This window comes from Antechinus flavipes, chromosome 4, assembly GCF_016432865.1.
Source record: "Antechinus flavipes isolate AdamAnt ecotype Samford, QLD, Australia chromosome 4, AdamAnt_v2, whole genome shotgun sequence".
NCBI classification, from domain to species: domain Eukaryota; kingdom Metazoa; phylum Chordata; class Mammalia; order Dasyuromorphia; family Dasyuridae; genus Antechinus; species Antechinus flavipes.
The window spans coordinates 472316182-472329337 of record NC_067401.1 but is presented as its reverse complement, the minus strand read 5'-3'; the positions used below and the strand labels follow the sequence as shown (position 1 = coordinate 472329337).

At 49.5% G+C, this 13156-nt stretch overlaps 1 protein-coding gene across 2 annotated transcripts in view; it reads left to right on the top strand.

Annotated features, from left to right (window-relative positions):
* The first annotated feature begins 10535 nt into the window (after positions 1 to 10535).
* The window catches only part of ACOT11 (acyl-CoA thioesterase 11), an 81137-nt gene continuing 78516 nt past the window's right edge, over positions 10536 to 13156 (top strand). The window contains exon 1 of one of the 2 annotated variants that reach the window (XM_051999618.1): positions 10536 to 10681. In XM_051999618.1, the coding sequence (XP_051855578.1) occupies positions 10652 to 10681 (30 nt within the window). In that variant the 5' untranslated portion in view covers positions 10536 to 10651. The remainder of the gene's footprint in view (positions 10682 to 13156) is intronic. The other variant, XM_051999619.1, reaches the window with a different exon arrangement.

Genomic DNA, 13156 nt, shown 5'->3' with positions numbered 1-13156 from the left:
CTTTTTCATTTCCTGATTTCTCTCCCTCTTCTTATTTTTTTCTCCTTCTCTTTACTCCCATCTCTTCATCTTTCCTTTCTCCTGTTCCTCCTTTCCTCCCTCCTTCTTTTCCTCCTCCAATTTTCTTCCTGCTTTCCTGCTTTCCTCCTTCCCTCCTTTTCTTTCTTTTTTCTTTTAATCTTTCTCTCTCTCTTCCTTCCTCCCTTCCTCCCTTTCTTTTTTCTTCTTTTCCTCCCTCCCTTTCTCGTCTCTCCCTCCTTCCTTCCTTCCTTCCTTCCTTCCCTCCTTCCTTCCTTCCTTCCTTCCTTCCTTCCTTTCTTCCTTCCTTCCTTCCTTCCTCCTTCCTTCCTTCCTTCCTTCCTTCCTTCCTTCCTTCTTTCTTTCTTTCTTTCTTTCTTTCTTTCTTCTTTCTTTCTTTCTTCTTTCTTTCTTTCTTCTTTCTTTCTTTCTTTCTTTCTTTCTTTCTTTCTTCTTTCTTTCTTTCTTTCTTTCTTTCTTTCTTTCTTCCTTCCTTCCTTCCTTCCTTCCTTCCTTCCTTCTTTCCTTCCTTTTTTCTTTATTTGTTTCTTTTTCTCTCTTTCATACTCTCTTCCTCCCTTCCTTTCATTTTCCTCCCTCCTTCTTTTTTCTTCCCTTCTCCTTTCCTTTGTTCCTTTTTTCATTCATTTGTTAGTTTGTTCATTTGTTCATTCCTTCTTCCTTTTCTCCCTCCCCTCCTTCTCTCTCTCCTTCCCTCCCTGCCTCCTTCTCTCCTTCCTTTCCTTCCTTCTTTCTCTTCAACACATCTTTGACCTCAATGGTTACTAACTAGACTTTTTAGGTTGAACATCTATTTAAAAATGTGAATTTAGACCCCACCAATGCACCTCTATCCCACACCATACCAAATGACATGAATTTAAAAATTAAAAGACATTTAATTAAAATAAGACAGCATAGTAAATAACAAGGAACTAAGTCAGGTAGTAAAAAATTCTTACATTTAAATATAAAGTATTGCCACATCCCATTATCTCCAGGGGAGAATGATGCTAGAATTTTTTTTTTTCATTTTTAAAGATTCTGAACTTAACACACATCAAATCAAATGAACATTTCCATATGTTTGGACAAAAGGAAAGGATTATATATGGGACTATGGGACTACAAATAACTATTATTTATTTATAACTTGCTTTTCTCTTAAGATATGTTATAAATTCAACTTATAACTTTATAAGCTGTCTTGCTTGTTTGTGATTCTTTCTGTTCTTTTTGAGGGCTTAGAGGAGGGAATATGGGAACCTTATCCTTAGTGCTCCTTACTCTTTCACTTCTCTCATTGAAAAGAAAAGAAAAAAAAAACACAATCCTTAGAAGAAAATTAAAAGTCAAGCAAACCAAATCCCCCAATTTTCCATGTACCAAAATGTATGTCTCATTCTACCACTTGAGTTCCTCACTCCTTTGTCAAGAGACGGGCAACTTTATCATTGGTACTTTTGAATTGTGGTTGATCATTGTATTTTAATATAAGTGATCCAAAGTTGTTTGTCTTTACGATGTTATTATAGCAATTGTTCTCTTGGTTCTGCTCATTTTACTCTGTATCAGTTCATACCAGATTCCTTGGGTTTCTTTGAAATCTTCATCGCTTTCTTAATTTCTTACTTTGCAATCATCTTTTATCATACGCATATATTACATTTTGTTCAGAGACTCCCCCACTGAAGGGCACCCCCTTCATTTACAGTTCTTCGCTGCCACAAAAAAAGAGTCACTGTCAATATTTTTGTTTGTGTGGATCCTATCCTTTTTTGCGATCTCATTGAGTATACGAGTTTATTAATGGTGTTGTTAAGTTCATAGTTTAGTCACTTTGGATGGTTTCAAATTGCTTTCCAGAATAATTACTAATTCCAGAATAAGTCATAGAAATAAGTAGACTAATTTAGGTAGAATTGTCAAACTCCTTTAAAGTGCATTGATGTGTCTATCCTACTACAGCCCCTCCAACGATAACTGTTGTTATTTTTGCCGATCTGCTGAGCGTCAAGTAGAACCTCAGCGGTGCTATATTTCATTTATCTAATCAATCATCATTTGGAGCATTTTTCTTACATGGTTGTTGATGGTTTTTTGTTCAATCAATCAATTGATCAATAATTCTACAAGCATTTATTAGACACTTATTCTCTACCTAGTTGGGTATGTCAGTTGTTGGGAACACAAAGACAAAGATGAAACAGTTCCTGCCTTCAAGAAGCTTACATTCTATGGGGGTGGGGGGAAAGAAGCATATATATAGAGAGACATAAACAAAGTAGACACAGCTTAATTCTTTGTCAGGAGGAGGAAGTTGCTAGAAACTGGAGGGGTGGAGAAGAGTTAGGAAAGACCTGATGGTTCTCGAATTCACTCTAGAAAGAAATGGGGAAAGCTAATGCAAGGGTGAGGAGACAATATATTCCAAAGCAAAATAGAAGCAAAAGCCTGGGGATGGATTATTATATTTGGAAGGTGCTCAAAATGCAACGAAGCCAGCCTGGGCTTCCTTCTGAGTGCCCCGTTACTCCCCCCACCAACCCCGTCCCTCAAGATCACAGCACAGGGTCATTCTGAACTCCTCCCTCTCCCTCTCCCCCATCCAAGCTTTGCCAAGGCCTTTCCCCTCTTAGTTTCCAATATAAGCCCCCTACTCTCCAGTCCCTGGTACGGACCCTCATCATCTCCCCCCTGACAATGGCAATAGCCACTGAGGGACTGCTTCCCTCAAGTCTTTCCCCATTCTGCTCCATCTTCTAGCCATTTCACAGCTTTTCCTAACTGACAGTCACTTTCCTTCTCGTGAACCCTCGTGGTTCCCATCGCCTCCAGAATCAAATGCAAAATGCTCATTCTGACCTTCAAAGCTTCTCATAACTTGTCCCCTCCCACTTTTCTAGTCTCCTCACTCTTTACTATCCAAAGACACTCTTCAGTCCAGAAACAGCGGCCGCCTGGTTTATCGACAGATCCTCCATGTCTGGGCTTTGGACTGTCCTCCCAAGATGGAAGATGCTCCCTCCTCCTCTCTGAGGTCTGCTCTCCCTGGTTTCTCCTAAGTCCCACTAAAATCACCTGTGACAGCAAGTCTTCCTCACTCCTCTTCATTTTAGTCCCTCCCCTCTCAATTATTTCCTATTTATCTTATATATAACTTGCTTTATATACATAGTTGTTTGCATATTGTCTTCTCCATTCGACTATAAGCTCCTTCTAGTCAGGAACTGTTTTCCACCTCTTTTTGTATCCCCAGTAATTAGCAAAGTGTCTGGTAATAGTAGGCACTTAATAAATGATTATCACCGGATAGTCTTTTTATATCTCCAGTGCTTAGCATAGTCCGGCACACAGTAGGTGCTCAATAAATGATTATTGATTGATTGAGAGATGGGAGAGTGAATGTCTTGTGTGATAAGATGAGTTTTATGAAGAATAGAGGGAATGAAAGGGAATGATGTTTAACAGGATACAAGTTGGAATCAGGTTATGAAGAGCTTTGAATAAGCAAAAGAACAAATTGTAATTGGCCTTAGGGGTAGTAGGGAGCCACTGCAGATAATTGAGTAAGGGTTACTGTCTGTGTTTTAAGATAATCACTTTGGCAGATGTGTTGCAGAATGGCTTGGTGCTTAATAAATGATTATTGATTGATTGAGATATGGCAGAGTAAATGTCTTGTGTGATAAGATGAGTTTTATGAAAAATAGAGGGAATGAAGGGGAATAATGTTTAACAGAGTAGAAGTTGGAATCAGGTTATGAAGAACTTTGAACAAGCAAAAGGAGTTTGTAGTTGGCTTTAGAGGTAGTAGGGAGCCACTGCAGATTACTGAGTAAGGGTTACTGTCTATGCTTTAAGACAATCACGTTGGCAGCTATGTTGCAGGATGGCTTGGGTTGGGGTGAAGTTTGAGAGAGTAGGAGCTGTGCTGGTAAGGATCACATCCAGGGTGGAGGTAATGGGGGCTTGGCCTGGGAAGGTGCCTGTGAAGAGAGAGGAGGGAACAGTAACCTTCAGGCCTGGAAGGGAAGAGAGCCTTGGGGGAAGGATGGTGAGCCCTGGCCTTGTTGGACCTGAGATGTCCAAGGGATATCAGGTTGGGCAGTCCAGTAGGTGGTTAGTTGGTGCTATGGGACTGGGGCTGGAGGGGAGATGGGGACTGAGGCCCTGGGGCTGATTAGATCATCAGGAGACCAGAAGAGAACAGGAAACCCTGAGTCCAAATCCAGCCTCATATACTCACTAGCTGTGTGACCCTGGGGAAGTCACTTAACCACTCTCTGACTCAGTTTCCCTATCTGTAAAATGGGTAACATAATAGCACTGCCCTCCTGGGTGGTTGTGATGCTCAAATGAGACCATAATTGTAAAAAAACTAAAAAAGACCCATTTAGAATTGTATGTACACAGGGTGATGTTTGTTCTTTGTTTTTGAGGAAAACTGGGATGTCCAGGAGGAGTATGATCTCTGGCAACAAAAGAGACCCATCTGAAGAGGTAGAACCTTACTGACTCTTGAAATGGCATCATCCTTAGGAGCTAAGGATGATGTTTGTTCTTTGTTTTTGAGGAAAACTGGGATGTCCAGGAGGTGACACCCTGACGCCCAGTGAGCTGGACTTAAGCGAGGGCAGGCTGGCCAAGGTCAGCAGCCTCTCTCCCTTCCCCAGCCTCTGGGCCCAGTGATCACAGCTCAGGAGGACTGGGGATGGCCCGGGAGCAGCGGAGGCCTTGGCCTTTCCCCTAGCCCACAGCAGACGCTGTAGAAATGCTGCTCCCTTTCCCCATCTCTGGGCTCCAGGAGCTCACATTTTTTGTCTGGAGCAGCTCCCGGGCCTCAGGAAAGGGCCGAGGGGCACTGCGTCCATCCTCACATCACCAGGGCTGTTGGGTAAACAGCTGGAAGGTTTCCGAAGCCCTTGGAGGCCGGCAGGCCAACGTCTGGGTAGGACTGGAACCCGGCTCTCTGTGACCCCGACCCGGACCCCATTCACGGTGCGGCCCCCAAATGATGACATCGTGGGCCTTCGAGCAAGAACAGCCGGCACTGGGTATCATCTCAGGGTCTGCACAGCACCTTCCTCCACAGCCTCGCTGAGCCTGAGAGCTTGCTGCCAGGGCCGGCCCTCAGAGGGGCCAGCTGAGGCGTCGTGGGACGTAAGGGCGAAAGTGGAGAAAAGAAGGAAGAGGGAGGGAGGGGGAAGAGAGGGAGGTGGAGGAGAGAGAAAGGGAGGAGGGGAAGGAAAGGGGGAGAGGGAGAGGAGGAGAGAAAAGGAGGGGCAGAAAGAAAGGGGGAGAGAGAAAAAGAGGGGAAGAGGGAGGTAGTGGGAAGAGAGAGGAGAGGTGGAGGAGAGAGAAAGGGAGGGGGGAAGAAAAGAGAGAGGGGGAGGGAAAAATTGTTGCTGCAAAGTTAAAGCTAATCAGTCAGTCCACAAGCATTTATTAGACACCTACTCTGTGCTACATGTGGGCATTAGGAAAACAGAAATTAGCCCCACCCTGCCTTGAGGAGCTTCCATTCTATAGGGAGAAACAACATGCCCTGTTTGCCCTGTTGGGAGGCGTAGGGCGCAGAGGACAGAATGGTGGCTGTAAAGCCCAAGGACTCCGGGTCAAATTCACCGCTGTCCCTCGCTACCTTTGTGGGCTCTCACTTTCCTTGCCTGTAAATGGAGGGGGTTGGACTCAGTGGCACCTGAGCTCCCCTCCAGCCCTTGCTATGAGCCCAGTGTCATTCAAAGTGTATGTAAAAGACAAGGTGATTCTTGCCACTACGGGGAGAGAGGGTGAAGCAGGCGGGAAGTGGGGCTTGTAGTAGTTTTAACAAGTGAGTATTAAGTGCCTACTATGCGCCAGGAGATGGTGAGCACGGGGAGAGCTTCTGGGCAATAATCATCTTCCTTGATTCTGGGTGCTGGGAGAAGGAGGCAGGAGGCTGTAGTTGTGGAGTGGTGGGAGGATCACTGGGCCAGGGAGGATCTACGCCCCTCAATATTTAGGGGCTCTGGCTCAAAGCCCTGTCTCTATGTTATGTCCCTGCCACCCTCACTGACAACTAGGAGGCACCTGAAGAGAGTGGAACAGTCAGGAAGACGAGTTCGGATTCCCTCTCGGGGAATTGCTAGCTGTATGACTCTGGGTACGTAACTGAGCCTGGGTCTGCTTTGGTTTCCCGACTATAACCATAATGGCGTTGCCTTTTGATCCATGTGTAAAGCTGCATGAAGTCTTCAGCCTCAGGCCTTCCTCTAAAGCCGTCGCCGGCCAGTGTCAGGACAGAGACAAGACGACTGGGGACGGCTCAGGAGGCAGTGGACGACCCGGGTTGGTCTGATGTCCAACCATGCTCCGAGTGCTCCCCAGCACCTGCTGCCCTGCCTTCGTGGCCGTTGGAACAGACTGTTCTCATCCTCCTATTCCCCCTGGGGAAGTCTGGGTAGACACCCCTAACTACCTTAGGGTTTGACACCCTTTGGTTCCCCCCAACCCGGCTTAGTCCATCTGCCAAAATGGCGTGGCCCCTGTGCGTGGAGCCTCAGGAGTCGGTGCCCCCAGAGGCAGGAAGCAGCCCTGTCAAGGGCTGGCAGCTTCCCCCCGGTGGTACCAGTCTTCCCTGAGCACACCCTCTCCTCCATCATTCCCACCTACATCATAGGGCTGGTGGGAGGATTACACTACCTGTAAAGCTCTCAGCACGGGGCCTGATGGGGCACAATGGGTGCTTGACAGAAGCTAATTCACACTCGCATCCATCACAGGGAGCCAAGATATCCAAATGGCTACAAAACCAGCCCTTCTAGGGGTCAGTGAAGCTCGAGAGACGGAGGCTTCTCCCCAGTCCTGCCTCATTTCATGCCCACAGCTCCATGCTGCATTTTTGAGGCTGGGAAACTAAGATACGGATGTTTTTTTCCTAAGGGGGCACAAAGAAAACTTAGATATTTGGTTGGGTGAAAGCGGGCTGGGACAAGGGTGAGGAAGGCCGTAGAATGTTGGCACCAGAAGGAGCCTTAGTGCTCGGGGGGTCACTGGGCACCCTCTCTGGCAGTCCTGGCAACTGTTTCAACATCTGCCACTGAAGACATCCAATGAAAGGAGCTCACTACCTTTTCACAATCCCCACTCCATTTTTTGGTTGTCCTTGAATCATTTCAATCATTCCTGACTCTTTGGGGCTCCATTTTGGATTTCCGTGGCAGAAATACTGGAGTGCTTGGCCATTTTTCTGTACAGCTCATTTTTGTAGTCATGATCACTTTTTTGGGGGGGAGGAGGGTTTCTTGGCAAGTACACTAGAGTGCTTTGCTATTTCCTTCTCTAGCTCATTTTACAGATGAGGAAACTGAGGCAAAAAGAGTGAAGAGAATTGCTTGGGGTCACACAGTTAGGAAGTGTCTAAGGTTGGATTTGAACTCAGGAAGATGAGTTTTGCTGAGTCCAGATTCAGTGCTCTGTGCACTGTGGGGACCCTCCCCCCTTTAGCTGTCCTCCATTTTTTGGACAGGTTCAAAGGTCAAGAAGCCCTGGTCCACATTCCGCCTGGATGACTGGCTTGATGTCTAGTTACAAATAATCCATTGAATCTCTTTCACACTTTCCTCCCCTATTAAATGGGTATAACTGTGGGTACCTCTTTTTGTTGGGTTGTTTTGGGGCTCATATGAGATCATTATCAAGTGTTTTTCTTTAAGCGTCAGAGAAATATCAATTACTCTATTTAAGAATTGAGTTTTTGCTTCCCGGTATCTTTCCCTTTCCATTCTTTCCCTGGGGGTCCTGGCTTTATCCGCCGAGGTCACACTGAACAAATCTGTTCCTTCTCCCAACTCATGCCCTCCTAAAATCACCTCAACTCACAAAATCTACTGATGTCAAGAAATGGACACGACGTGGAAACTGAGGAATCCTCGGAAGCCGGGTCAGGACAGAAATCTACTCAAACGATATGTTAAAAAAATAAAAGAAAATTTAATGGATTCCCCTTGATTTGCATTATTTACATTTCCCAGTATATCCCCTATGCTTTCCAGACACAGCCATCCCTCAGAATGAAGCGTGTCCGGAAGGCTGAAAAGCACAAGCAAGCCAACAGATTGGACATTATCCACAATTCTAGTCACCCCCATCCCCCACTCCCCCACCTCCCCACAGGAGCAAGGGAGGCACCTTCTCAAAGTTTTCCCTCTTTGGGGCCAATTTCACAACATTCAACGTGTCTATTTCTTCCTTGTTCTGCTCTCTTCGGGATGGTCAGTTCAGGCAAGTCTTCTAATGCTTCTCTGTGCCCTCACAGTTAATGTTTTTTCCCCTCCCCCAGAAATCAGAGTTAAATGACTTGCCCAGTCGCACCGATAGTGTCAAGCAAGTGAGGCCCGATTTGAATTCAGATCCCCCTGACTCAGGTTGGGCGCTCTATCCATTGCACCACCCAGCTGTTTCTTACAGAACAATGTATCCTGTTACATTCATAGGCAACAGCTTGTCCAGACAACCTCCAGATGTAGAGGGTGGGCTTCTCCTTTGTTTTTCTCACTAGAAAAAGGGCTGCCGGACATATTTTGCTGTGGATGGGACTTTTTTTTTTTCTTCCAATTGACTGAACACATTTTAGAGAGATGTACAGGACAGCTCAGTGAGGCCCCAGGTAGTTGGGTGGACTCCGGCTCCCTGTCAATCTGGGAGTGCCAGTGCTCCCTACTGCCTTCAGAACGAAACGTATTTGTCTTCTGATGACAATCTGACTTTGTCCCAACACGCCTTTCGGGGCTTACCACATATCACAACCCTTAGTGAACCCTTCTCCGTTCTAGCCAAGGCGCCCAAATTGCTTTGCTTACATGTATTTCCCAACTCCACACATTCCCACACCTTGTTGCCCTTTTTCTTCACCTCTTCCTTAGTACTCCTGTTTTCCTTCAAAGTTCAGCTCATAGAATCATCTCTTACAGGAAGCCTGTCTTGATCAAGCCCAGATGCTGGTGCTCTTCCCTGGAAAACGCTTTGTAAATATTCTGTGGTGGGGTGTGTGTGTGTGTGTGGGGGGGGGGACATGTAATATGTTTTTACTCCCCTCCCCAGAATGTAATCTCCTTGAAGGGACTTCTGTTTTTGCCTCTGTGTTCCCATCAAGCACTTGTTAAGCATTAGTACAAAGACCAAGATGCAATAGGGCTCGTCTTGGAACATTTTCATAAATCCCTCTCCCCCCTCTCTCCACCATAAGTCACAAGGGAGTGACTGTGCTAGAGTAGGAACCCTGCGTTCTCTCTCCTGCTCTAGGCTGGCTGCGGGCCAAGGGGCTCGGCTCTCTAATTGTGGAGTGAACAGGAGTTCCCTTGCCTGATCTTCAATCCGAGTCCCTGAGGTTCTCCTCGGCAGAGAACTGGGCCCCTCCCCCTTCCCTTCCCCTCCCCCCTTTCCTTCCCCTTCCTCCTTCCTTTCCCCTCCCCCCTCCCTTCCCCTCCTCCCAGTTTGTGTGGTCTCAGTCTGACTGCCAGCCTTAGTCCGACCCCCCAGCCGTCCGCAGGGTGAAGGCCGGAGCCTCAGACAATCCCAAAGACGGAAGAAGGGTCCCAGAGAGCAGCTTGCCCAACACAACCCGACAACAGCATCCTCTCTTCGTCGTCTCCCCGCAAAAGGTCCCCGCCTTGGCTTGGAGATCTGGCTGAGGAGCCCGCCCCCTCCAAAGGCCAGGGGCCGTTAGGAAAACCTTTTCTGTCACGGCCCCCGACGCCCAGGGGCCCCGACGCCCACCCCTTTAACCCACTCTGCTCCCTGGAACCAAGGAGAAGCTGGACCCCTCTTCAGATACTTTGAGACAGCTACTCAGGCCCCTCCCCCGCTCCAATCTGTTCTTCCCCAGTCCTTCCTTGAGTCCCTCTGCTTCTCTCTCCCCCCAATCCCTCCCGGCCCCCGCAGAAAGACTGGAGGAGGGAGGAACCCCAGAAAGGCAGGGGAGAGCCGGCCCGTGACTGTCTAACACGGTGCCGGGGGCTGGATTTCCAAGGTGCCACCTTAAGAAAAGTTGGGTTTCCTGTTCTCAGGAAGTGAGGGGGTGTGCCCCAGTCTGGAGCCAGTTGGCTGGAGGCCGCCCGGGGCCCCAAGGGAGGGAGCACGAGAGCCCTGTCGGGTGAAGGGGACTGGCAGGTGGGTCCGGCGCCCGTCCCTCCCTCCCTCCCTTTTTCCCTCCCCCTGCGTCTGCTTCCTCCAGCCGGTCCCGGGCCGTCCCCTGGCGGGGGGAATGCTCCTCCCGAGGCTGCCAGGCGCGCCCGGTGCCCAGCCACTGTGCCCGTTTGGCGGCGCTGCCACGTGGCCCCGCCCCGCCGGGGCAGAGACCCTGCTGGCACGAGGCCAGCGGGGGAAGCCGCGGGGGCGCAGAAGGGGCTACCCCAGACGGGGAGGGCGCGGCGGTGGGGACGGTCCGGCTTCGCTGCAGGCTGGGGTGGGGGAGGATGGCGCTGGGAGGGAAGGGGTTGACTGAAGGTGAAGGAGGAAGGGTCGGGGGGTGGAGTGGAGAGGCCGGCTTCATTTAAAGCCCTGAGCCGGGAGCGCCGCTCAGGTGACTGCCGGCTCCCCGGGCTAACGGTCCTGCGGCCGGCGTGCGGGCCCGGGCAGCCCAGCAGCGAGAATGCAGAACCTCGGCGCCCAGCTCCGGCGGGTAGGGAGCGTGCTGGGGGGCGGGGGCGCCCCGAGCGGCGGGAGGAGGGGGCCTGCGGCGGCGCGGCCCCCCGGAGCGCTGTCAGACGGGGGGACTGGCTCCGGTGACCTCTAAATTGGCTCCTCTAGAGTTTAGCAGCCGAGCCCAGCCCTCTCCTTTCCCCTTTCGGGGGGTGGAGGAGGGGGGCGCTCGAAGCCAAAGTATTGGGAACAACCCCTCCCCACCGCCGCAAATCCCTCCCTTCCCCCCACCCCCCGGGTGCCGGGCTGTCCCGGGAACTTCGGCTCCCTGCGGCTGGAGCTCCGAGGGTCGGGCGCTGCTCCCGGGCTCTGCAGAACGTTCTGCTCCCGCGTTCGCCTCGCAGCTCCGTGGAGTGCGTTTCTCGGGGTGCTTGCGCTCTAGCGGCCAGCCAGATGTGCTCTCGGCAGTGGCGAGGGAACATTCGCTGTGTGGGGGCGGGGAGCACAGGGGCTTGGGGGACTGAGGGGGGAAGCAGGTCCCTCCATTAGGGGCTTAATAAACGCTCACTGATGGCACACTGAAGGAACACTAGACCAGAGTCAGGGGAGCTGGGTGCGAATCCTACCACTGCCTGTATGACCTTGGGCAAAGAAATCCCTTCCTCTCTCCGTTCTTTGGTTTCTTCATGTGGAAAATGAAGAGTGTAGGACCAGACAGATGGTCTTTAAGATTCCTTCCGTCTCCATTTCTATGGATTGGCCCGGTGCTTAGTCTCCCAAGGTCTCAGTTTCCTCATCTGTAAAATGGAAGATTGGCCTGGGTGACCTGTAAGGTCTCTTCCGGCTTCTGATCTATGATTCTATAAATTTGGGACTAAGGACTATGGGGAAAACCCTCCCAACATGACCCCTTCCAACTGGCCCTGAGAGAAACAGGAATTTGGAGCTGAGATTAGCTACCACCCAACTCAAGGTGACTCTGGGAAGCCTGGAAAGGGGCAGGGCCAGAGGCTGCATCTAAGGAAAGCTTCCTAAGGAGCCCGGATCTCCCACAGCGGAACCTCAGGAGCCGGGACAAATTCAGGCCTGCTTTTAGGGAAGAACTTCCTAATGATTGAGTCTTTCTGCAGCGGGACTAAAGGCCTCCTGGGAGCGGTGGGCTCCTTTCCCTTGAGTTTTCAAACCACTTCCAGGAGGTTATATAGGTTCCCTTCCAATTCAAGAGATTCTGATTCTGTGAAGGAGCGAGTTTGGGTCACCGGAATCAAAGCCTAAATGGTTGGAGATATGGGCAGGCTAAGGGGAAGGGACATTCAGGTAAAGGTGGCTTTTCTGAACACGAGGGGCCTTTGAAGCCCCTTCCATAATAATTTAAATCCACGCTAGTTTAAGATCGCCAAAACATTTTCCCGACACTTGGCAAAACTTGGCACGCCTACTCTACTTTCCATTTGTTCCCTGGGTAGAGACTTGGGATGGCCTCATGACCAATTCCTGCAGGAGAGGTATGTTCTCCTGAAACAGGATGACGACTCCTTGGCGATTTCTGGCCTTCTAGAATCGCCTGAAACATTGGGAGGGATGCAGGGAAAGGTCGGTGAGCTCGGACTCTGTTTTGCCCACGCCCGCTTTCCTTTTGAGAATGCCCAAAGACAACCTAAAATTGGAAGGGTTTTGCCGTTCCTTTGCCCCGTAATATTCATCTGGCCCCGTTTGTAGACAATGCTAGATTCTTTCTACGTTTAAGGATGTCCACAACTTAATCAGTGTCCAGGCTCTTTTCAGGGATGGTGACTACAGTTCTTCCCCATCACAGTGGATGGTTCCAGGAGTTGGGGTGGCTGAAAAAGATTCATCAGCCTTCCAACTCGGCAGATCATTGGGAGACAGTCTCATTGCCGGGACCATACGTAGCCCTCTGAGATAGAAGAGCTTCTGGGCAGGTGGTGCTGTTTTGCTGGCGTTCCAGAGTGAGGGCTCACTTCCACATCCCAAGGACAGGTCTAAGCTGCCATAGGAATGACAGATTGGACATCCAGGGTCCTCTACATCTTTTTCCTCGTCTGCCAGTTGAGGGAGGAAACTGCAAGAGGGGTCAGCTGCTTCACGTACTATGCTGACCGTGTCTCTCGTGATTCTCTTTGACCATATGAATCATGGTGCACCCTGTTCCAGGCCCAGACTAAGTAAGAGCTTAATACAACTTGTTTACTTGCGTTGGTCCTCCATCCTCCGGGATCCTGTGCCTGGAATGCCTTCTTTTCTCACCCCTGATTGCCAAATCCCTTCCTGTTCTTCAGAAGTCCAAATACCACTGTCCAGAAACTCTATCCTGATGTCTTTACTCTCTCTCCTTCCTCCTCTTAGGGAACGAGGATTTAAGACTTAAAAGAGCATTTGTACTCTTCCACAACCATCTCTTCTTTTTTTCTTAAAAACAAACAAACAAACAAACAAACGAAAAAACCAAACACTTTGTTTTAATCAGCTAAGATTCACCTTCTTATCTTCACCC